Below are 23,849 nucleotides of genomic sequence, written 5' to 3' on the forward strand. Positions count from 1 at the left end.
GTGCCCTGTTCTCTGTGGTAACTTGGTACATGGACCAGCAGCTGCTGGTTTATTTGCTAGGGAAATTAGCAGTGAGGTAACAGACCCTATCCTGACTCTTGCTTCTGTGATTTGAATACAGAATGAATGTGTATACAAAGGACACAGGGAGTGGGAACACCTGTTATATGCTTTACAAGGATACAGGCTTATGACTTCCAGAACAGTTTCTTAGCAATTATCAATAATTGTCTGTATATTTTATAAATTATTCTTAGTTATTAAAAATCACACTAAGAAAAACAAAGTTTCGGATGATTTTATTGAAAAACAGTATGCTTTCCTAATGAGAGCATATTGTGAAATTTCCTCAAAAACAAAAGCTGGTTTCCTATCATGCAAAACTACATTATTTTGAAATAAAAAAATGTTTTCTATGAAAATTAAAGCAGTTTCTGTATCTCCTAAAGTTATGAATCTTTATGAAGTCACTAACACGTAAAAATTACACCAATGAATCAAATGAATAAAAGTGTGTTTTTCTATGCAGTGTTTCCTATTACAAACAACTGCTATGGTTTTATGGAATCTTTGGATTCATTCTGTTTTTAAAAGCATATCACAGGTGTGTTTCCAAGAAGGGCTGAAGCATGGCCCATATATAATTATAATAAAAAGCCTATGCCAACGATAATATCTGAGGCCACATTTTCACAGCTGAAGCACAGAGGAAGAGAACCAATAATCCAGAGATCTTGCCTCTACTCTGGTGTTTTTCAGCCTGGCCTCTCCATTGTCATGGTAGCAGGCCGTCTAAGCACTTCCGCTTAATTTATTAAGTTATAAGTTAACCCCCATTTGCAAGAACACTCTGGGTCAAGCCTTCCACTATATAAAATGGAAAGTTTATAACCAAATCTGCATCAAATCAAGTAAAATTCCTTGCACAAATCAGGAGGTCCACTGAAGAAGTTCAATGATGAGAGGGGAAGGAAGAATATTCCTCAAGCATAACTAAAAGCCAAAAAGGATGATAGTCATTTTGGAATCCAAGTTTGGAAATATTCTTTACATTAAGGCTCTCAACCTATCTAGAAGGGCTTCTATAGGCAAAGAAATTAAGTGACCTTTGGGAAACTTGAGTCCTTTTCAGAGTCAGTCACTTTAAGATCTCTCCATGCTTCAGAAAAATGGCAAGAGCTTCCTCCCTCCCCCTAGCTAATAACTACACCACAGTTTTCTCTGTGCTCTCTCTGAATATTGTACATACAACTATTGCAGCACTTATCTCATTAATCTCAATTAATTTTATTCGATGTTTATTTTCCCTCTGAGTTCCAAGTACAGAGAACAGTCTTACTCATTCATGGATCTTTAGCATTTAGCTTAGTGCTTAACTAGTACTTTTGTTAAGTTGTTCTTCAAAAAACAAACTCTAAATGCTCCTTAGCCCATGGCTTCTGAATCTCAGTTGGTGTTTAAGAAATTCAAATAAATTTTAATATTGGATTTCACAAAATCAATTTACAAAGTAAAATGGAAGTTCTACAAATAGCATGTAGGCTCCCCTAACACCTTTTAGATCAGTATTAATCTCCAATTGACTTTATTAAAAAAGCTATTCCCAGTGTTTTTCAACCCAGTGCTGGTTTATGATGAAGTCTGTGGGTCTTTGGCAAGTGAGGGAAATGACAATGTAGTGTGTTTTTCTTAATGTTAAAAGTACTAAATTTTAAGGAGTTTTTTGAGATTTTTTTTTCCTATTTCTTTTCTTGTATTTAAAAACATCTCTTCTTTTATGACATAAGGTGATAATAGACACTAAATAAATAACTTAAACATTAAAATGAATCTTATTTGTGATAATCTTTTTATCTCACGGCAAATATTAAAAAATGACAATACCTTTGTGGCACATCTAGGGAAGAACTATGTGGCATAACCATGACAAAGCGCCCTCTAGTGGTAAGTTGTAGGTATAAACTCTTACCTGCAGGAGTAATTTCTGAATTCAAGATGTTTACACAGGAAGTCAAATAAGCAGTGTTCAAATTTAACTTCAACTGTTGTCAATTTTTACATGATTCCTAAAAATGCTTAAAGTGTTTTACCACTGTAAGAATTTCCCACTCTCAATATTTCACATCACCCTTGTAACATGCTGAAAAGCTCTGTTCTACCATGCTGTTCAAGAAAAAAGGGCCTGTAGGCTGTTTACTAATCTTAGTTAAATTTGAATTTAAAATGAATGGGCTCACAATGAGAAAAAATTTTCGCATACTACACATCAGATAAAGGACTGATAACAAGAATCTATTTAGAACTTAGGAAAATCAGCAAGAAAAAAATCAAACAACCCTATCAAAAAGTGGACAAACGACATGAATAGAAATTTTTCAAAAGAAAATATAAGAATGGCTAACAAACACATAAAAAATGCTCAACACCCCTAATCATCAGGGAAATGTAAATCAAAACCACAATGAGATATCACTTAACTCCGGTGAGAATGGCCTTTATCAAAAAGTTCCAAAACAACACATGTTGGCAGGGATGCGGAGAGACAGGAACACTCATACACCGCTGGTGGGACTGCAAACTAGTGCAACTCCTGTGGAAAGCATTATGGAGACACCTTAAACAGATTCAAGTAGACCTACCATTCGATCCAGCAATCCCGTTATTGAGCATCTACCCAAAGGAACAAAAGTCATTCTATGACAAAGACACCTGTACCCGAATGTTTATAGCAGCACAATTCACAATTGCAAAGATGTGGAAACAACCCAAATGCCCATCAATTCACGAATGGATTAGTAAATTGTGGTATATGTATACCATGGAGTATTACTCAGCTATAAGAAATAACGGTGATACGACATCTCTTTGGTTCTCCTGGAGAGAGTTGGAGCCCATTATATTAAGTGAAGTATCCCAAGAATGGAAAAACAAGCATCACATGTACTCACCAGAAAACTGGTTTCCCTGATCATCACCTAAATGCACATCGGGGAATGATACCAACTGGATATCAGACTGAGGCGGGGGGGTGGGGGGGTGGGGGGCTGAGGGGATGGGTGTATGCCTACATGATGAGTGCGTTGCACACCATCTGGGGAATGGTCATGCTTGAAAGTGCTGACTCAGGGAGGTGGGGGGTGAGGGGAGGGGACGGAGGTATGACTACATGGTGAGTGCCAGGCGCACTGTCTGGGGAATGGACATGCTTGAGGCTCTGACTCAGAGGGATGGACAGGACATGGGCAATGTATATAACCTGAGCTTTTGTACCCCCATGATGAGCTGAAATAAAAAAAAATAAATAAAATGAATGGGCTGATTAACCTAAAACAATCTACATCCATGGTAATTAAATTGCAAACGATGCAAGGATCCACTGGGATAGTAAGTATATGTACATGTGTATGCATTTGCAATCGCATATGGGCACACTCTCCTGTGCAGGTGTGTATGTATGTGTGCGTGTGTGTGTGTGTGTGTGTTGAAGAGCAAGGCTTTCTTATTATCTCTCAAGTCACACTAGTTTACAGTCTAGTTTATTTAAATCCTAAGTAAGACTTGTCTTCCTTTATACAGCAAACATCTGCTATACGAATTTCAAACATCCACATTCTTTTTTTTTTTTTTTGAGACAGAGTCTCACTCTGTTGCCCGGGCTAGAGTGAGTGCCGTGGCATCAGCCTAGCTCACAGCAACCTCAAACTCCTGGGCTTAAGCGATCCTACTGCCTCAGCCTCCCGAGTCGCTGGGACTACAGGCATGTGCCACCGTGCCCGGCTAATTTTTTCTATATATATTTTAGTTGGCCAGATAATTTCTTTCTATTTTTAGTAGAGACGGGGTCTTGCTCTTGCTCAGGCTGGTCTCGAACTCCTAACCTCAAGCGATCCACCCGCCTCGGCCTCCCAGAGTGCTAGGATTACAGGCATGAGCCACCGTGCCCGGCCTCAGACATCCACATTCTTTAATCATGAGTAGCACATAAATATTTTGCAGTGGCAGAAACAGTTGGGAAGGAGAGGTGGTAAAATGCCAAGATCAACGTAAAACTGTTGGGACTAAGAACGGGGGAAAGAGTTTTCTTATTGTTGTAATTAGACAGATCTCAGGAAAGAGTACAGTTTACAAGGAAGAGCTGGCTGCCAGAGGAGCTACGATATATGCCTATGTCTGTGCTAATGTTTACTCCTACATAGTAAAGTCTGCAATGCCACCTCCCAGAAGCCTAGATCTATATTATATGGCTGCTCAATGATTATGGAGCAATGCTTTCCTTGCCTCTTCAAGTCACTGCTTTAAGTTTAGCAAGTGTTCTGTTTTTTGCTACTGCCTGCTCAAGAAATATATTTACATCATCCTGGAAGGGCTACATTTCTCCACTCGTTTACTATGTATAGGGTGATAAATGTATCTTCCTAATTAAACCAGGATCTCAGCTCTTATTTAAGCGTCCAGAGGCCCTTCCTGTTTGGGCCATTAGAAATACACCCTGATCCTACTTTGCTGCTAGTGCTATTTGCCATGAATCAGATCAATTTACTTAACCCTCAGCTGTGATGTTCCAATCTGCAAAAATGGGGTGGCACTTGTTTACCAAGCACTATTAACCAGCAAGTCTTCCTCAAGATTTTTTGTTAGGCCTTCCAAACTTTCCACTAGTTGTACTACTACTCTAAATAGCTCTCAGGAAAATGTGAAAGTCCTAACTAAATAAATCTTATATATATATTTTTGAAACATGGAAACAACATGCTTCACCTTTTAAAAAGTGTTCTTTAGGGCTCTAAAAATGTATCATGTAAGGTTCAATTATTTTATATAGTGTCAAGGTATGTTGAATTTAAAAATATAGTTTGTTAGGCAGGGATTAAATCTACAGGCGGCAGATACAGGCCAGGAGGGCGGTTCCTGGGGTGGAGACGCCAGGGACCAATCGCGAGGGGACTGCAGGAAAACAAAGAACACGTAACAATCACGTGATCAACTATCTGGCAACATCCCACACCTCCCATGAGCCCTCCCTTGGACCAGGCCAATGGAGGGAGGCCACCTGGAAGTCCTTAACGTCTTTCTCCACTTTCTCCGTACCCGTTTCATCATCTTTAAAATAGGGATAATAGTAATAACCCCATAGGATGCTTGTGTGGATAAATGAGATCATACATGTAAAGCTATTAGCAGAGTATCTGACATGTAGTAAGCTTTCAACAAATATTAGCTATTGTTAGCTTTAGGGCCGCTTTTTTTTTCCTGCTAGTCTCATAATTGGAAAGTCTTTTTTAAATTGAGCCCCCAGAAACTTCCCTATTACATTTCCCAATTTAACTGAACTTTAAAATTATATGTGTACTCATTATTACTGCCTTATTTTCTGTCTTAGGGTTACGCAAGTAGTAAAATGAAAGGTGAGGGTCAAAATCCTTTGATTGTAGGGCTTTTGCAGGGGATGCTAAAACTGAGGAAGAACAGGTCTAATTCTGGGAGGCCGCCTATTGGGCAACCTGGACCACACCTTTTCTCAGACCAAACCCAGCGCCACCTGGGGAGTCCCAACTTTTCAAGTTAGCTCTCCGAGATCGCCCTCTCTTGAGTTCCTTCTCTGCGCCAATCTCAGGCTCCCCCACGCCGGCCCTCTAGACCAGGAGGGGTTCCCTCTCCCAGGTCCCTAGTGGGGCATCATGTCAGTATGGTTTATGTATTTTCTCGTCAGTATTTGGTCCTTTGCTCAATGCCTGATCACCCAGGACGTACGTTTCCGCCTAGCAGTACAGAGCTACCTACTGCAAGCTCCTCTGTGAAGACCGGCGATCGCCGCGGTCACGCTGAGCAGTAAACTTTGAGGGCTTAACTGAAGCGCCGCTGTTTTGCTTGCTGGGAAATGTAGTACCTGTACTGGCCTCATGTTTTCATTGCAAGGGCCGGCAGCAGCCGGAAGACTACAGTTCCCAGTATGCACAGGGCGAGAAAAAGATGACCCGGGTCGACTGCTCCACGTGACCACCCACTATGGCTTCCCTGTGTCTGGCTGAGCTGTTTGGTGGTTCGGTGTGATTTGTTAGCTTTTTGCGGCAGCATACCCTTCTCACGGTTTCGACATGCAAAAAATAAAATCTCTTATGACCCGCCAGGTAAGTTGCGGCAGATGAAGCAAAGTCCTCCCTGGTCTAGGCTGGGAGAGGAGCCGAAATATTCTGTCCCCGGGTCGCAGCGGGTGGAGACCTAAGTTATAGGTAGTGGCAGGTGTCAGGGGGACTAGGAAGCCCAGGCACACCCTGGAAAACCCACTTGAGCCTCCTGGGTGGGAGCCCTGCTCAAGCGAGTATCGGCCTCCTAAAAGCATAGATCATTGAGGGAGCCAGAGGCAATCTTAGTCTCCTCTCCTTCCCTTTTTCCATTTTTCCAGGACAGCACTAGCTGCCTTGGTCCCTGCATCCAGGCTGTCTGTTGTCTGGGAGCAGGTGGCCTGGTACCGAGGTGTGTCCGTGCATTAGAGATGACTTGGAAAGAGTGAAAGGAGCAGATGGTTTGAAGATAGGACTGGTAGCTTTATGATTTTGGGCAAGTCCCCAAACCTTATAGTTTAAGTTTCCAGTTGTGAAAATATGAAGAATTATTTTTGTTCATTCTATCTCACAGTTCTGAGAGTCATCAATAAGCTAAAATATGTGAAAACTCTTTATGAAATGCTGGTTTTTAAAAATTACTCTTGTCATGTCAAAGTAATGATCTTTTACTTTTTGCCAGAATGATAATTCATGAGTAAAAGCTTTGGCTGTTTCACAACCTGTCTCACAAATGTTAGGGACTTCCTAAAATGCCTCAGCTTCCTTCAAGCAAGAAGCAACAGAAATTTCCTTTTATGTACTTATTGATCATGACATGGTTTTAGATAACTTTATTTACTTCAACTCTAATATTTCACTAGAATTGGCCATTCCATATTTTAATATGAAAGAAACATAATTTAGATTAGAGTTTTAAATTAATAGAGCTTTAAGAAGTTTAGAGAATGTGGAGGATAATCGTTTGGTGAAAGGTTCATTTGTGAGTTTTTTCTTGTTGATTAAAAAAATTTCAAATAAATTTAAACCCCAAGAACTTGAGGGATATATGAACAGGTTACAGGAACATTGTATATTTCTGTTGGACAATACACAAATGATCCTTACATGATTATTTTACTTCTGTCAGATTATATCGTAATAATAGAATTAAAAATGTTCTGTGAATAATAAAAAGATTTAAGTAAGTGGGTAGTAACATTTGATAATCCCTCACGTTTGTTGAGTACTGGTGTTGTGCTTCCTACTACTTCTTTCTTGAGAATGAGTTTGGGTCCTGCTCCATCCTGTGATAGCTGTGTGACCTTTTAAAACAGTAACAATAAAGTGTGCCTCGTGGGGTTAGCCTGATGATAATGTTTATATGATATAATGAAGTTAAAGAGATTAAATAAAGACATTAACATAGTTCCAGAGCATTATCAAGGACATGCTTGATCACAGAGCCATTGAATGGGCTACATTGATAGTGGGAAAGCAGGGGAACTGGAAGCAGGCTGTTTCAGTAATTCAAGTAATAGTTAATTTCATGCTGACTTTGGTATCTGTTTGATTTTAAAACAATATATACTTTTGTGTATTATACCACTAATACCCCTAAACTGCCTTTGGAATACTGAATTTGGACTTTTTGCATCAGCTAAGTTGGGTGCTCTCTCACGTTTGTTAACACAGTTCAGTGTAGCCAGCATTATCATGGTAGTACAGCCTCTGTCGTTGGTTTTTTTACCTTCTTTTGTAAAACTGAGTAGGAGAGAAAAAAAATACAGAATTCCAGATAACTGTTTATATCTCCTAAATGTAATGAAATTGTGCTGAAAATGGTAACCATTAAGTCTCAATCAGTTGCTTATTGAATTTGAGCAAGTCAAATCTGTGTTTAAGTGCAATGGAAAAAAAAATAAGAACACACATGAAAAGCTGGAACTATACTATATAAAAAATTACCCTAATTATATATAATTAATATGTTTATGGATTGATTTCCACATATTTGATTACTATTAATGCACAGTTTGTGAATTTATGAGGTGTGAAAATAGGATGCTACCTAGAGTTACATTGGGGTTTTAATTAATACTATTGATTATTGGGTTAAGTGTAATAGGATTACAAATAAATATACACAAAGATGTTTCTTTTTTGAGGCTACAGAATATGGTAATGATATATGTTGAGTTAGTGTGGAGAGATATGAGATTAAAGTCTATGAAATTTAGATATTTTTGCATTTCAGGTGTCCTAGGATCTTTGTTTGTAAAAGAGTGGGAGGGAGCGTGGAAGGGCTGTGTTAGCTCTCTTTTTTTTTTTTTTTTTTTTTTTATTTCAGCTCATCATGGGGGTATATAAGTTCAGGTTATATACATTGACCATGTCCCGCCCATCCCCCTGAGTCAGCTTTACTTAGATGAGATCTGTTGTTCATCTTTCTTCATTATGCTGGCCTCTGTTCTTTCAGTCCATTCAACAAATGTTTATTGAGCACTATGTGCCGGGCACCATTCTAAGTTTGGGGAATGCAGCAGTGAACAAAATAGACAAGTGCTAAGCATGGCATGGTGATAAATGCCTTAGAGGAAAAGAGGATAGGGAGTCCTGGGAGTTGTTGGTAATTTGGGGTCACTTGTAATTTGGATAGGGTGGACATGGAAGGCCTCTCTGAGAAGGTAATAAAAAAGACCTGAAGGAGGTGAGGAAGTGAACCATGTGGATATCTGGGAAGGAACATTCCCAGTGGAAGGAAAAGCAAATGCAGAGCTCCTGAAGCAGGAGCATGTTTGAGGAACTGCAAGGGGCCAGTGTGGGTGCAGTGAAATGAGTGAGGAGAAAAGTAGTAGGAGATGAGGTCAGAGACCTGAGGGCAGGAAACTAGATCCTGTAGAACCTTCTGGTTCATGGCAAGGCCATGACTTTTATTTTGAGTGAAATGCTAAGTAGAGAAATGATATAATCTGACATAACACTTCAGAAAAACCATTTTGACTCATATTTTAAGAATCAATTGAAGAGGGGAAAAGAACAAAAACAGGAAGAACAATAAGGAGGCTGTTGCAGTAATGTAGCCGAGAAACGGTGTAGGCTTTAACCAAGGAGCTAATGGTGGCAGTGTTGAGAAGTTGAAAATCTTATAAATGTAGAGTTGACAGGTTTCCTGATGGATTGGATTAGGGCTGTGAAGGAAAGAGAAGCATCAAGGATGACTCCAAATGGTTTGGCCCTAGCAATTGGAAGAATGGAATTGCCACTTACAGGGGTGGATAAATCTGGAGGGACAGGTTGAGAGAAGGGAGACAGTTTTTAGACTTGTTAATTTAAGAGCCTCCTAGATATTTAAGTGGAGAGAGAAAGTAGGCAGTTGGCCAGATGAGTCTGAATTTATGGGTTGAAATCCAGGATGTAGGGAAAACTTTGGGAGTTACAAACATGTAGATTGCATGTAAACTGGTTAATATCACCAATGAATGAGTGTAGATATACAGAGTCCAACATTCGAGCTTTTGAGAATTCAATGTTAAAAGGCTAGAGGGAAGAAGTGGATCCAGCAAAGCAGAATGAGAAGCAGCAGCAAGTAAAGTAAGAAGTCTTCAGCATCTCAAATGGTACCTGGCATATAGTGGATGCTCAATAAATATTTGTTGAATGAATGTTGGATAAAGGGAACAATCAGGAAGAGTGGCTCCTAGAAACTAAGAATTTAAAAGAGGAGGGGGTGATCAGTTGTGTTAAATGCTGCAGATTGGCCAAGTAAGGTGAGAATGATAATGAGCTTTGGGGCTGAGAAGCTTGGAGGTCCTTGGTGACCTGACAATGGCAGTTTTCATGAAGTCGTGGGGAAGGAAGCCTGATTAGGGTGGGTTCAAGAGAAAATAAGGGGAGAGAAATTAGGGACTGGATGTAAATCCTCTTGAGTTTTGCCAAAATCAGAAGGAAACACAGATCATCACAGATGTTCCTTTTGATTGACAGGACATAAGTTGCTGGTCTCATAAATGGAAAATGAATATTCATGTAGGCATAATCATAGTAGTCTAAAGAGTTTAATCTGGTTTGTGCAAAGAAATAGAGTGCAGAGGCAGGTGTTATCTATGCTGAATTTTGTATAAATTTAAACTGGGGAAATTATCAAAACAAAAATCAAATACAAAAGAAAATCAAATAATGGTTAGTGATTACAATGACTTCATGCTTTGAAACATGAAGAAGTAGAAATTTATAAAATTGATAAACAGTTAAAGATCTATAATCCTAAGCTACAGTTGGGGGTCAGATGTTGTGCTTTAGATATTTATATAATTCTTGTTCATTTCTGTTTTGATGAGAGAAAAACATTTCTCTGTGATAATAAAAATATTAAAAATAATGGTTAGCACATGAAGAATGCTTGTGATGTACCAGACACTATTTTTGGTTCCTCACATACATTCTCTTCTTTACTCCTTATAACAGCCTGTGAGTTATTACCATAATTAAAATATAATGTGTAGGAAGTGAAGTTAAGTTGTTCAAGACCACGGGGAGAAAGTCAGGGTTACAAACCCAGGCGGTCTGTTCCAGAGCCAGTTCCTGGAAATCACTCTACTCCCCTGCCTCCGAACACATATAAGGGGTTTCCGATTTATAGCGTGTATTTTGTGCATTTGTTAGAAAGTTGCCATGTATTCATACTGAATTGTATGTGTGACTAATTTTGGAGGTAAAACCTTTTTCTAGATGTTGGTATGTAACCCTTTTACATTTCAATCATTAATTTCTCTACTGAGTAGCTCTGGGGAAATAAAAAATTGGACCTGCCATATTCCTCCAAGGATTTTGGTTAGATTAAACAAATCTATACAAATAGACTCTGATTTATAATGGTTCAACTTATAATTTTTTGACTTTACAAGGGTTTATTGGTGGTATTAAACGCATTTTCAACTTACAGTATTTTTGATTTATGATGGGTTTATTAGAACATAACCCCATTGTAAGTTGAGCATCTGTACTCTTAATGTTTGTTTAAAAGACGTGGCAATTACACTTTTAAAAAGATATTTTAGGGGTGGTCATGATTTTCAGTCAAATTATGAAGCTTTATTGTGTGTATATGTATGTGTGTGTATGTATCGTGTATATAGAATTTTAGTTATATAACCCAACTTTGCCTTCTCCACCACTTTTGCCCTCATGACTGTTTGGGAGAAATTGAGACAGGGAAGAACAAATGGCTCAAGACTAGTCCCAAACTTTTTTCCCACTTACTCATTGAAAAGCATATTAAATCTCAGTAGGTTTTTTTCTTTTTCCAGAAAGCATTCTTGGAAATTTTATTTTTCAGTCAATTGCATGTTCCCATGGGGACATTGTGCTACATAGTTAGAGATTGGAGTCTGATAAATGACTTCTAACTAATAATTTACTCATTTCTTTGTTGTTTATTATGTTTCTGGAACTTTGCTAGCCACTGGGCTGTAGAAGCGTAAGACTTGGACTCTCTCTTTCCTTGGGACTTAAGATCTGGGAGAGAGAGAGAGATATTTAAAATTTAAGACCTTCAGAATCCCTTAGTTGATGTGAATATAAAAAATACATGGTATCAAAAAGCTAAAGAACAGGTAGAAGGCAGTGAGGCTTGAGATTTAAATCTTAATTTATACAACATGAATTGGATACATTGGTGAGAAATAATCAGGTAAAATGAAGGGATTACTTATGTATTAACTAAACAATTAGCATTATTTAAAAATCTTTGATTAGCTCAGTTGGGTAGTATATTGTATTTGTGAATCATAATGCTATTGCTTAGACCTCCTTCCCAGGTGAATTTGGTGATGATTAATACATAAGTACTTTTATAGAATGCTTTTCCTCACCTAAGTTTCTTTTCTTTGGGTTGTTTTAAATCATGGTTCGGTTAGACTACCACCATTAGTTGTGAAGGTACCATATAATACTTTTATTTTCAAATACCAAAAGTACATCCTTACCTGATTTAATAATAGTGCTATATGTATTAAGTGATGATTGTTTTTAGAATATATGTTCTATATATTTTGAAGCAAGGAAATTTCTATTTTTAAAATGGTCATTTCTGTTTCAGTAGGTATGTGCTATACTTTTATAATTCTTCAGCATAATTAAAATTGTCCTTATCTTATTATTTTTTAAGGGTCTGAAAAGCCCTCAGGAGAGCCTTGGTGATCTCGGTGCCATTGAGAGTCTCCGGGTCCCTGGAAAGGTATTGATCTACACGTGTGAGCGTGACTTTTCACTTAACAAAATATTATTGCCTCTGGATAATAATTGATTCACAGAATTTTTTCTTTCCCACAGGCAGATTGTTGTATGATAAGCGAGGTGAATTTTTATAATATAGTAGGTGTAGGGCTTATTTTTGCTTTCATTACTCAGTGGGATGCAGTATGATTCATTATAGTAAAGCAGAAAATGTAAAATTGATAAATTTAGAGTTTATTGTATCAAATTCTTAGCCTGAAGGCAGTTTATGTATATATGTGTATATATTTAACTTATTGATTTATCTGCTGTAATTTGGAGAAATAAAATGAAATAATTGATTACTTTTTATACTCTAACACTCTGAGCCAAAAATCATGGTTAATTATATTTTTGTTGTGGCCAGCAGAGATTTTTGAATAAGCCCCTAAAACATACTGTTTATACTGAATTGTATGACTTATACTAAATTGTAGATATTTTATATTTTAATCCGCTGATATTCATGTGAACTTCTCAGTTTACAGATTTAGTATGGGTTATTTGAAAGGTAGCAGGCTTCCCCTCAGGAGAATTATTAACCATTGCTGTATACCTGCTGCTTCTCTGAGTGTTGCCGCTTGGAGCTGCCTGTGTGAATAGGAGCTCCATCACAGATTAAGCTGGCACTTCTGAACGTCTGCTTTTGTGATTTTTAATTTGAGGATCATATTTGAAAGTACTATTTTCTGTGTTTGGCATTTAAATACAAAGCGTTTGCTTCTCTTGATCAGCAAACTAAGGCCTCTTCTTCCTTACACCCAGGGTCAGCTGCTTAGGAGGATGATTTCTCATCTCTTTCAGACACCTTACTCCCTAAAGTGAATTTTGTATTTACTGCATTGCCTTTTTATGGGTTAGACCCAAACCCAGTGTTTAAATACAATAAAATTCTAACCAACCCTTTTGCATGAAGTAGTGCAGACCAAAAAATGCCTTACAAAAAGGCATTTCAAATAGTTTTATATCATGTTATTAAAGATTGTTGGCTATGATAAAATCGGGAAATAAGAGATAACCATAAATTCTAGTTGACAAATAATTCTCTTTATTTCTTTGACTTAAGAAAAAAGATTACCATGCATTATGAACATGCCTTGAGTTAGACTCCATTGTATATTTCAGAATCAATGTCAAATTGATTAGTGAGCCTCTTTAAAAAATACATGATTTTATTAATAAGCCCTTTCTGCTGTCTTTAAACCATGAGCCTGGGTGTTTTTCCAGTAGTGGTAGGTAATGAATTTATAATGATGTCATCACACAGACATCTTATTAACTTTCCACCCTAGCCCCATCAGTCGCAAGTGCTATGTACTGTTAAGGTAGCTGGCCCTGGGTAGGGTGGCCAGTCTGGGATCACAAAGTCAGCAAATGTAAATGGTTCAGGTGAAGATTAATCCTGGGGTATTGGTCTGTTTGACACATATTAATAAGCTAAGTTAAATTGTAAAACTTATAATAATAAAATAGGTATTAATGCTGTAAGCTTACATTTAACCTTACACTAAAAAAGCCTTACAAACTTCCTTCTTGTGCCTGTTTGTTCTCCCTGTGTTTTCTTGCAACATCACAAATGCTGGAGGGTAAGCAGAACTGCTGCCTTCTCTCTGGGTGGTTTTGAGAACATAAGAGTCTCTGGGTCCAGAGAGTTGCAAAGCTTCAGACAGTAGACTGAGTCTGTTATGGGTGAGGTTTGCAGTCAGTACTGAGAGTAAAAGTTAAGAATGCTCATGTTCAGAAATTCTCTACACAGCATAGCTTGGGATAACTTTAATGCTGAGTATTTTTCACAACTTAGATATTACTTTATACTTAGATCATATACATAAATTTTAAATTATTTTTATACAATTGCTTTAAAATTAATGTTGCAGATAGTTCCTAATGACCTGAAATTTGATGTCATCAAAATGATCATTTAAATTTTTCAAATTATTAAAAGCATTTCAACAAATGGAAAATATTAATCTGAAATGATTGTTTTAAAATAACATTTGCTTTTAATATAAAAGTAATACATAAGTGAACAGAAAACATGGTAAACAGAAAAATGTACCTAAAAAAAAAATTACAAAAATCACCAGCACAGTCAAGGTTAACATTGCCTTCTGGTCTTTTCTCTGTGCATGTTCAACAAATGTATTGGATACTCTGGAGGACTGGCAGTACAGCAGTGAAAAGACAAAAGTTCTTTCCAAAAGCCACGATTTTCTTGTTGTCAGGGAGCTTACTTATATTCGAGTAGGGGGAAGGCAGACAGTAAACAAAGTGATTAAAATTATAACAAATACTATGAAGGAAACAGGACAATGAGATAAAGTCCGTGAAGCTCGGGTTTATTTTACGTGAAGTAGTCAGTGTGGGTTCCTCTCCCTCCCCACCTTTTTTTTTTTTTAAATGGTATTATTCTTAGAAATTATTTTTAAGCTTGGGTTTTAAACTTAGTGATATATATTGCATAGGAAATGTTCACGGCATGTTACCAGGTTTAACAAGTAAGCTACCCTTTAGTTTGGCTTAGATAGGTACTTTTTGAACTTAGTTTATGCTATTTAAGTAGTCATTGTAAATATTTGTATGAAAAAGTTTTTAAACATTGACTTTATTTAATAGCTCTGCCTCACTCATAAGTATAGGTAATAATACAACCTTTAAAAAAAAGATATCCCTGGTCTTCAGGAATGGGCCCATTTCTTTTTCTTGTTATACATAATGTCTCTGGAAGTTGGGACAAAGAATTGAGATTTCAGTGGGATTTTCAAGAATGAAATGAGTTAGCTTGGGTTGTGTCACATGAAAAGGTCCTATTATAAAGGATAAATAGAAGGAAAATATTAGGATGAATCATTTGAAATGACTATTTAGGTTTAAAATGGTCAAATATTGGCAAATTTTATGTGGTTCAATTTACTAGAAAAGGGAGGATAGTGAAGGGGGTACTGAAGAAGGGCATGTAGGTGTAGCCAGAGGGTATTGTTTATTTTATTTTTTGAGAACTATATAAATTCAAAGTGGGAAGGAACTTTAGAAATTATATGGTACAATTTCCACATTTTATAGACAAGATGACATTGCCTCATTTTAAGAGGAGATGTGAGTCAAATTGTATATACTGGAAATTTGGAATTTGGGTGGATAAAATAGTATAGAATAGTAGAAAAAAATTTTAAGATTCTTTTCAGAACTTGCTAGAGGAAAGAAAACTTTGAGACAAATTTCAGGGATCTTAGTTTAAGAGTTGAGTGCCAAGGTCGGTGGTGCCCAAACTTTGCACTGCGTTAGAATCACCAGTACTCAAACCGAAGCCCATTCCCGTGGAATCACAGTGTCAAGGCGGAGCCAAGTGTCAGTAATTTTTAAAGATCCGCAGGTGATTGAAATGTTGAGCCAAGTTTGGGAACCACTGGCCGAGCTGACAACATGATCAAGAAGAGAGAAATGGGAAATTTAGGAACTATTCTAGAAAAAATTTCAGAAGTTTTACTGACAATTTTTGTAGGATAAAGTAGAATGACCTAAAATTCCAATCTTGAGAAATGGATTCTGTTATATTTCAAATTAGTGGGATTTTCATGTAGGGGTAAGGATATAAGAAATTAGATAGTATATACTGACTAAATTTGTTTTCCATTTAAATGTGAAAGATTTTTTTACTTATTGGTTATAAGAATTATGAATTAAAGACCAATATTTATTGTATTATATGATAGTCATAATAGCCACAAGGTTATTAATCATAGAGCTTGCTGAGACTGTGTTTGAGAGTATTTGTTGAACCCTTATTAAAAAATAAAAATACCAGTATTCAGAACCTTATAAATCTACGTCTAGACTTCTAATAAATGCTTTCCATAGTGCTTCCATAATGGCTTCATATTACAAACCTGAGAAACAGTTCTGATAGTAATATTGTTTTATGAATTTTTACTGAAATACTGCCTCCTGAGAGTATTCTTTAAGGATAAGGTTCAGGTTTTTTTTTGAGGTCTTGATTTAATTAATTCGTAAAAACAAATAGGACTAAGTTAAGTTTACTATTAATGTGATTGGTTTACTGTGCCTTTGAGTTTTTTCATGGAAGTAAAATATAGGATCAGGCAACAAAAGGAATATCTGTTACAGTCAAAATTTGAGAGTCTGTTTATCTAAATATAAGAAAGTATTTTTCTTTTTATATTTAATCCATTCAACGAATATTTATTGAGTACCTGCCTACTCCGTAGCATTTCTGTTATATAACATTCTAGGAGTTTGGGCAGAATGTTTTGTTTAGTTTCAAGTACTTCTGTGAAATCGATGAACAGATTTGACTTGACTTCTTAGCATCAGTGAAAAGAATTCTAAAACGACACACTAACTGCAGTGCTTGGTTTCCAAAGCATTGCCAAGTATGTGGAAAGTGTGCTGGAATAACAGTCAAGAGATCTAGAGTTTTCCTTAAGTGCTCATGGCTAACAATATTTAGCTGTTTTCTTTTTAACCATTGATGAAATTGTGCTTCTCACGTCTTCATATGCTTTGAGACTCAGAATCCTTCTTTAATAGCAAATCATTTAAGATCATTCATGGAGTACATTTGGCAAACATTTATGAAGCTAGGCAGTTACTAATTGTTGAAGATAAAAAGTACAAGACTATTCCTCCCTCACCTGAGCGGGGGAGACAGGCAAAAATAGATAATTGCTGAGTAGTATAAGCACAGTAGAGGTCTGTATAAAGGTATGCACAGTGGTAGCACAGCTAGGAGAGGACTAGGAGTAGGTAGAGGTGAGTGCAGGGTCTTTTAGAGTTGGTGATTAATTTCTTTGAGAAAGATTACAGGTTTATGGGGTGAGTTGTTGAGTGGAGGCTGGAGACCAGGATACTGATTAAGAAGATAAGAACATGAGGTGAAGGAAATGGAGAAGAGTTAAATTTGGGGGACATTTTATAAGCAGCATTTAGGATTGAGGATTTTATCAGATGTGGAAGGCACTGGGATTGAAGGTGCTGTGATGTCTTTTCTCAGAATAGTTGGTATTTCTTCTTTTAGAGAGAGGGTCTGATGAGATGTTTGAAAACTAAAGAAAAACAAAATTAAAGCATACACACTGGATTTTTCTTTCTGTATCTCAGTTTGTGATGTGTCTTTTCTCCAGTGTTAGCCCTGAAAGAACAGGCACGTGGCACACAGCTCAGTGTTGTTCGTTGAAGTTGAGAAATATTTTTAAAGATAGCTTTTTTTTTTTTTTTAATGATGTCTCTAGAGCTATTGTCTCTGTTTTCCTTTTCATAGAAATAAATTCGGGAAAATACTTGATAAAGATGTAACAAAGTCCTGAACTTGGGTTGGCATTTTTAACCACTAAATAAGAGAAGTAAATAACAATATTTAGGAAAGTACCAAATATGAAATTTTTGCTAATTTTATGATTTTATTTCAGTTAATAACTCAGTAAATTTCTGTGAATAAAATCAGTTTTTATTCATGATCTGTTTCTTTAAAAAACAAATATATGTAAACTTTCATTGTGTAGAAAGTGATTAAAATACATTTTTTTATCACTTAATTGTATTGTAAAGCAGGATTAAAATAATGCCATACGGTAACTTTTAATAAAAATTTTCTGTTAATCATTTTGCTGAAACCTTTCAAGTTGTAATCTCACCAGTATTCCACTAGGTGGCACTGAAAGCCTGATGAAAAATAGGGTAGGCTTAAAAGCTATGTTTTATTTAAAACACATACACAGAAACTGATGAACCGGCCATCTTTGATGGATTATTATTGTTGTTCTAGTGGGATTTTAAGAAAATGTGCCATTTCCCCACATAATCAGACATCTGGCAATTCATTATAAACTTATGTGGTATATGGTTTTAGGGTATCTGTGATCTTGAAATAGGTTTTGAATCCTTTTCATTTGGAAACAGATCAAACCTATTTCTGCTCAGTGATTTATGACTTATGTAATACTGATTGAATATTGAAAACTTCATGTTTTGTTCTTCCTTTTAGCTCTGTATAGATTTTGGTGGCTAAACACTTTTTGCTTTCAATTAGAGCTCAAATGTGATGTTAACTTTGGTAAGATTATGGCTTGTGTTTTTAGAATTTATTATAACAGAATAGCTGTTTTATGTTGATCAATGAAGAAATGCAAACAGCAAAAAGCATCTTTGATGTGATTTGTTGTGGAAAACTCAGATTCATTCTTTACAAGGTCAGAATTTCTCCCCCTTCTCTCCAATGTACACACACACACACACACACAGACACACACACAAAATGCACTCTGCCATCGAGGCGTATAATGCGAATTGTGGTCTAATAAGCTAAGTACAGAAAGGGGAGTTGGTTTGCATTTTGTTTTTTGTTCTGTAAATTTTCTGTAGGGTTTTGAAACCTGATCTATCAAATGAAGATTTTTGCATTCATCTTTTTGTTTGAATAAAAACCTGCTACTGAAGATTGTGAGTTTTCGAGCTGTTCTCGGGTTTAAAAATTAGGTTAAATTACTTTCAAAATTGAAGAGAATCTTGAGTTTAATAATGGTAAGGAAAACTGTTAAGCTGTCATAACTAACTTTTTACACTCATAGAAGTGAATAGAATTGAGAGTCCTGAACTTGGGTTGGTATTTTTAATTAGTGTGGTATTTTAGATAATTGTGAAAGTACTGGTTAAATACAAAATTAGTAGTCTCTTTTTTTCTTCTGAAACTTGAATACGTTCCCTTGAGAGGTGAACTCTTAAGTGGGAAATTGTTTTGTAAAGATATAGTTTAGTTCCTTAGAAACCATAAATATACTGGAAATGTTTTATAACACCTCATATTTGAGGGCTCAAATTGTTTCATAGACTTGAATTCCCAGTTCTCATAAAACCTTTTGTTATGTTGAGAGGAAAAGTGGCTTGGCTAAATTAAAGATGTTGACTTAAATTTCTATTATGATTGTTTTTCTTCATTTTTCATAAAGTTACATTTATGATGTACATTTTTATGTGTGTGTTCATGTAGCTTTATCTCAGAGATGATCAAAATAGAAAAATAGGCTAGGTAGTATTATATGCAACCATATGGTGTGGTGTGACTGCTGAAAAAAGCAGCCTCTAAAATATTGAATAACTTCTTTGTTGTCTGGCACTTTCCTAAAATCCTGCTTGGTTTATTATGTTAAGAAAATATTGACTATTTATGTTTGATACAACATCTGGGACAGTGCTTTGTGTTAAGATACTTTCTTTTTAGTAAAGGAAAATATGGTTCTAACATATATAAAAACATATTGGATTTTTAAAAATCTCAATTTGTTACGTTTTATTGCCTCTTGGTGTACGTGCAGGCTTTCCCCTGTGACATTTTTCTACCCTGCGGTGAGCCATCCTTTATTGCTTGAACTTGTTGTATGCTTTCCTGATGTAATGTTTTTACTTATGCTTTGCTTTATATTTGTAACCCTATTCCCCTAATTTCTTAAATTTGAAATTCTGCCTATTCTCATAGTTTCCACATGCCCCCTCTTCCATCAGATGTGAAGTCACCATCCTTTGATGCCCTTCATTTTGTTTGTACATCCTTTAAGTTTTACCTTGCATTGTTGTTTTCATATTCATCTGATTTATTTTATTACTTTGGAAACTATTCGAGGGAAGAGCTGTATTTTACTCATTTTTGTTCCCATATGACCTAATATGGGGAATTTTTACATAGTGGGAATTTAAAAAAATGTTTGTTAAATGGAATTATATTGACTGGGAAAGGTAAGGTTTTAGAGTTTTGAAAATAGGCAGGTTAGTTTCTAATGATACATGAGAGAGAGATTTGGTTTGTTCATTTTTGCCTTTTGTGCTTTTGTTTTACCCCCTCTGCAGTTAAATTCATTACTTTCATTGTAGTTTTTCTGTAGCTCTAATTCTGGGATGACATTAATATAGTTTATTTTAGGTGGAGTTGATTACAAGCAGGTTGTGGCATATTTGATAGTCTATAGTTGTTGACAAATTATTTTTGCATTTTCAAGTTTTACAGAGCATGTATACCACTATTAATGTTAATTTGTAGTTATTAGTTACCATGTGACACAAAATTTACTGTAAAAATAAATTCTTCCAACCATGTTATTAATAAAAAAAGTTTAAGACTAAAATATTTTACCCCAAATTTAGCTCTTAAATATGTAATATTATTGTAACTTTTTTTTTTCTTAAATCATGTTTTAATATAGTATAAGGAATTTCATTTGGTATTTTTCCCCCCTGGTTTCTTTTAATTTTTTTGTAGGAAATTTTTTGTTCATTTTGTTTATGTAAAATTTTGCCCCATACCTATGTATTGGCTTGCCAAATTCATTCTGTTTCAGGTGAAGAATTATGTATTTTTGTATATCTCTAGTCCTAGGGAATCAGTTTATATTAAATTATAGAGTAATCATGTCAAGAATATGCAGTCTGGTTGCTTCTGTTTATTTTTCTAATTTACATGCATGTGATATTCCTAAATCATTTAATGTTTAGTGTTATTTCTAGTTAGAAGAAAGAAAGAAACCTTTTGTTAAGAGTTTGTGGAAAATTTTGACTATCAAAACAAAAACATATTGTTTTTTCCTTTCGTTTTGTCCTGTATTCCTTTTTTTATACTATAGACTGTGTAAATTAATTTTAGTTTGATCAGTGATTATTATCTACAGTGTGCCTTGGCACTACAGAGCATAATGATGGAAAATAAGGAAAAATCTCAGTTCTCAAGAAATGTGTAGTATAATTGAGCAGGCAGCTGTAACAGCAATGAAAGATTTAGAGAATGAATAGGTAGAAGCTGATTCTTACAGACTGCCAGTGCAGTGGGACTAAAAAGAATACAGCGGTCTGGATTCTAGTCTGAATGGAATTTGTCTGAATGAGTTCAGATGTATATTTTCACATAGGAACTACCAAATTGTCTGAAAGGAGAGGGTATTGTATAGGTATATAGTGTTACATGGGGGCATTTTTTTGGATTGAATTCTATTTTGTATGCTACATTTCTTTTTCTGCCTTTCTAGGTTTTATTCCTCTCCTAAGTCCAGGTTTTTTATACTTAGAGTGTCAAGTGTTCCATGTCAGTTCTTTGAATTATATGGGTTTGTCTGCTCTCTGTGATATTGATTGCTTAGTTTTCTAGGAAAGAATAGCATTTGACCTTTTATATACATATACAGATTGTGCTCTTTTTACAGATTCATTGCATTTTTGAAATGTACACTTGAGAGATATTTATAAATGAAATCATGTTTTCCCTTTGGCATTCTTAATAACTTTGGATATTTGTTTCACTGACATTTGAAAGAGCGTGTATGTATATGTATATCTTTTACAGGAGACAAAAGCTAAGAATGAGGAAACTGAGTTGCTAGGTTAATAGATGTGCAGCTAAAACCTAAGTGTCTTTACCTATTGGTACTATATGGAGATTCTCAGCATGGTGTTATATGTCATTGAAATTCTTACATTTAAGATGAAAGGACTCAGTCATTGCAATCTATTTGAATTTTTGGCTTGGCTCTGTATCTGATATTTTTTAATCTTAGCAATTTTTGTAATCTTCATATATTTTTTCTTGAATGGTATCAACTGCATTTATTTGCTCGTGGTGCTGCAGAATTAGTAGGGAGCAACATTGCCACATTGTCACTTGGGCCTTATTCCCTCCCCCAGTTTGTGGCATTTGGAGCTGGTATTTCAAATGCTTATGGACTTTTAGGGAAGGAGATTGCCAGGAATTTCTGACTTCTTCTTCCATTTCATGTCTCACTATCATTTCATATTTCCATGGGATGCAGGGAGGTTGCCTGTTGATAGGAAAGTTGGGAACCTTCCCTTCCACAAGTGATGTGGGTTTAATCCAAGTCTGCATCAGCACCACTGTCCAGGGTGCTAAAGGGATTAATGTGTTACAGAAAAACCTCCACAGGTGTGCAGCTCCCATTATTAGGACCCTGGATTTCTTACTGTACTCATAGTATCTAATTGCATGCTAAATTGGTGATGGTCATATCTTTGGCTTTTTTTCATTAATGTATTTATACATTAGCTTGATACTGAAGAGACATTGTCTTTTCCATGCATTTTTGATTATGTAATTTTGATTTTTGTATGCCTTTGTCTTCTCTTTTAAATGTATTAGAATTTTAAATTTAAAACAGCTACTCTCGTGAGTTTCAGATTTAGTTCTAATTTTTTTTAGCTTGAACTTACTAATAGGGGATAATCTTATAGTTAATAATTTTAAAAATATAAAATATAAGTTAAACTCTAAAAGTTATCCAAACTAGGATCTTTTTATAAATGAAAAATATTCCTTGTAATAAAATAATCTAGAATATCTCTATTTGGAAAATAATATACTTTAATTGACCAGATAATTTTTGTGTATTTAATTAGTATTTTTGTTAAGTATTATTTTAAGGACTGTAAAATGATTTTAAATTATAATTCCTTTTTGTGTACATAAATGTATTTGAGGTTAAGTTGAATAAAAAATCAAATGGCTAGCTTGTTACATGTCTATAATAATGTGTTGATTAACAAGGGTGGTAGGGGAGAGGATGTCTGAATTATTAAAATTTCCCGGTTGACTAAAGGTTTATCCAATTATACAGTGAAATTGCATAGGATAAGGATGCTGACATAAGGGTTGGGGATTTGTCTGCCAAGCTCTTTTTAATTGTATAAATCCACAGAAGCCACATTCTGTATCATTAGAAAGAAAGCATTTTATAAAATACAGAATTTTAGGTTCATGATCAGATCATTAATGGCAACATCAGTACCCGATGAAGGAAGCCTCATAGGATTACAGAACTGACTTGCTTGAACCTTTTCTGGAGCCAGTGTTTTTTAGCTGAGCACTTAGATATTTTAACAGAGTTGGATGTCTGCTGTGCAGGGTTCCAATGCTGATTGTGTCCCAGAAGTCACTGAGGTGTTCTTCCCTTGTTAACTGTGGTGAGGCAGATTTTAGAATGTTGTTAGATGGCAAGATGTATCTGTCTGATATGTGTATGGTTAGGTAGTCACTTTTTTCCCTTTTGTTAAACATTTAAATTTTTTCAGCCTTGTTGACACACAAGGAATTGAGAATAAAATCTGAATTTGAAACTGGCTAGTTTTTTTCTCTAGTAGGTGAGGAGTTAGTTTTTAGTGTTTGGCTATTTCCTAATTTTCCTTGAATTTTTCTGGTTTCTATTAGTTTGTGTCCTTGATTAGAATGGTTCCCAGAAGATATGTGACTGTTAAGATGGATGATCATTTATTTTCATGCAGATGGAATTTTAAAAGCTATAGGTACTATAATTGTGACTTTTTTTTCTTAAAGGAGGAATTCAGGGAACTTCGAGAACAGCCATGTGACCCTCAAGCTGAACAAGAGCTTATTAATAGTATTGAACAAGTATATTTTTCTGCCGACTCATTTGATATTGTTAAATATGAGCTGGAGGTAAAAAAAAAAATTTCATCAAAATATATTTAAAGCCCATTTTGTTCAGTGACTGAATTTATGAGATTTGA

The 23,849-nt window shown here is 35.6% G+C and overlaps 1 protein-coding gene across 2 annotated transcripts in view; it reads left to right on the plus strand.

Moving 5' to 3' along the window:
• The first annotated feature begins 5,969 nt into the window (after positions 1-5,969).
• The window catches only part of VPS50 (VPS50 subunit of EARP/GARPII complex), a 112,267-nt gene continuing 94,387 nt past the window's right edge, over positions 5,970-23,849 (plus strand). The window contains exons 1-3 of one of the 2 annotated variants that reach the window (XM_045565183.1): positions 5,970-6,128; positions 12,211-12,279; positions 23,656-23,778. In XM_045565183.1, coding sequence (XP_045421139.1) covers positions 6,096-6,128; positions 12,211-12,279; positions 23,656-23,778 — 225 coding nt within the window. In that variant the 5' untranslated portion in view covers positions 5,970-6,095. The remainder of the gene's footprint in view (positions 6,129-12,210; positions 12,280-23,655; positions 23,779-23,849) is intronic. The other variant, XM_045565185.1, reaches the window with a different exon arrangement.

Source organism: Lemur catta, chromosome 11 (assembly GCF_020740605.2).
Source record: "Lemur catta isolate mLemCat1 chromosome 11, mLemCat1.pri, whole genome shotgun sequence".
NCBI classification, from domain to species: domain Eukaryota; kingdom Metazoa; phylum Chordata; class Mammalia; order Primates; family Lemuridae; genus Lemur; species Lemur catta.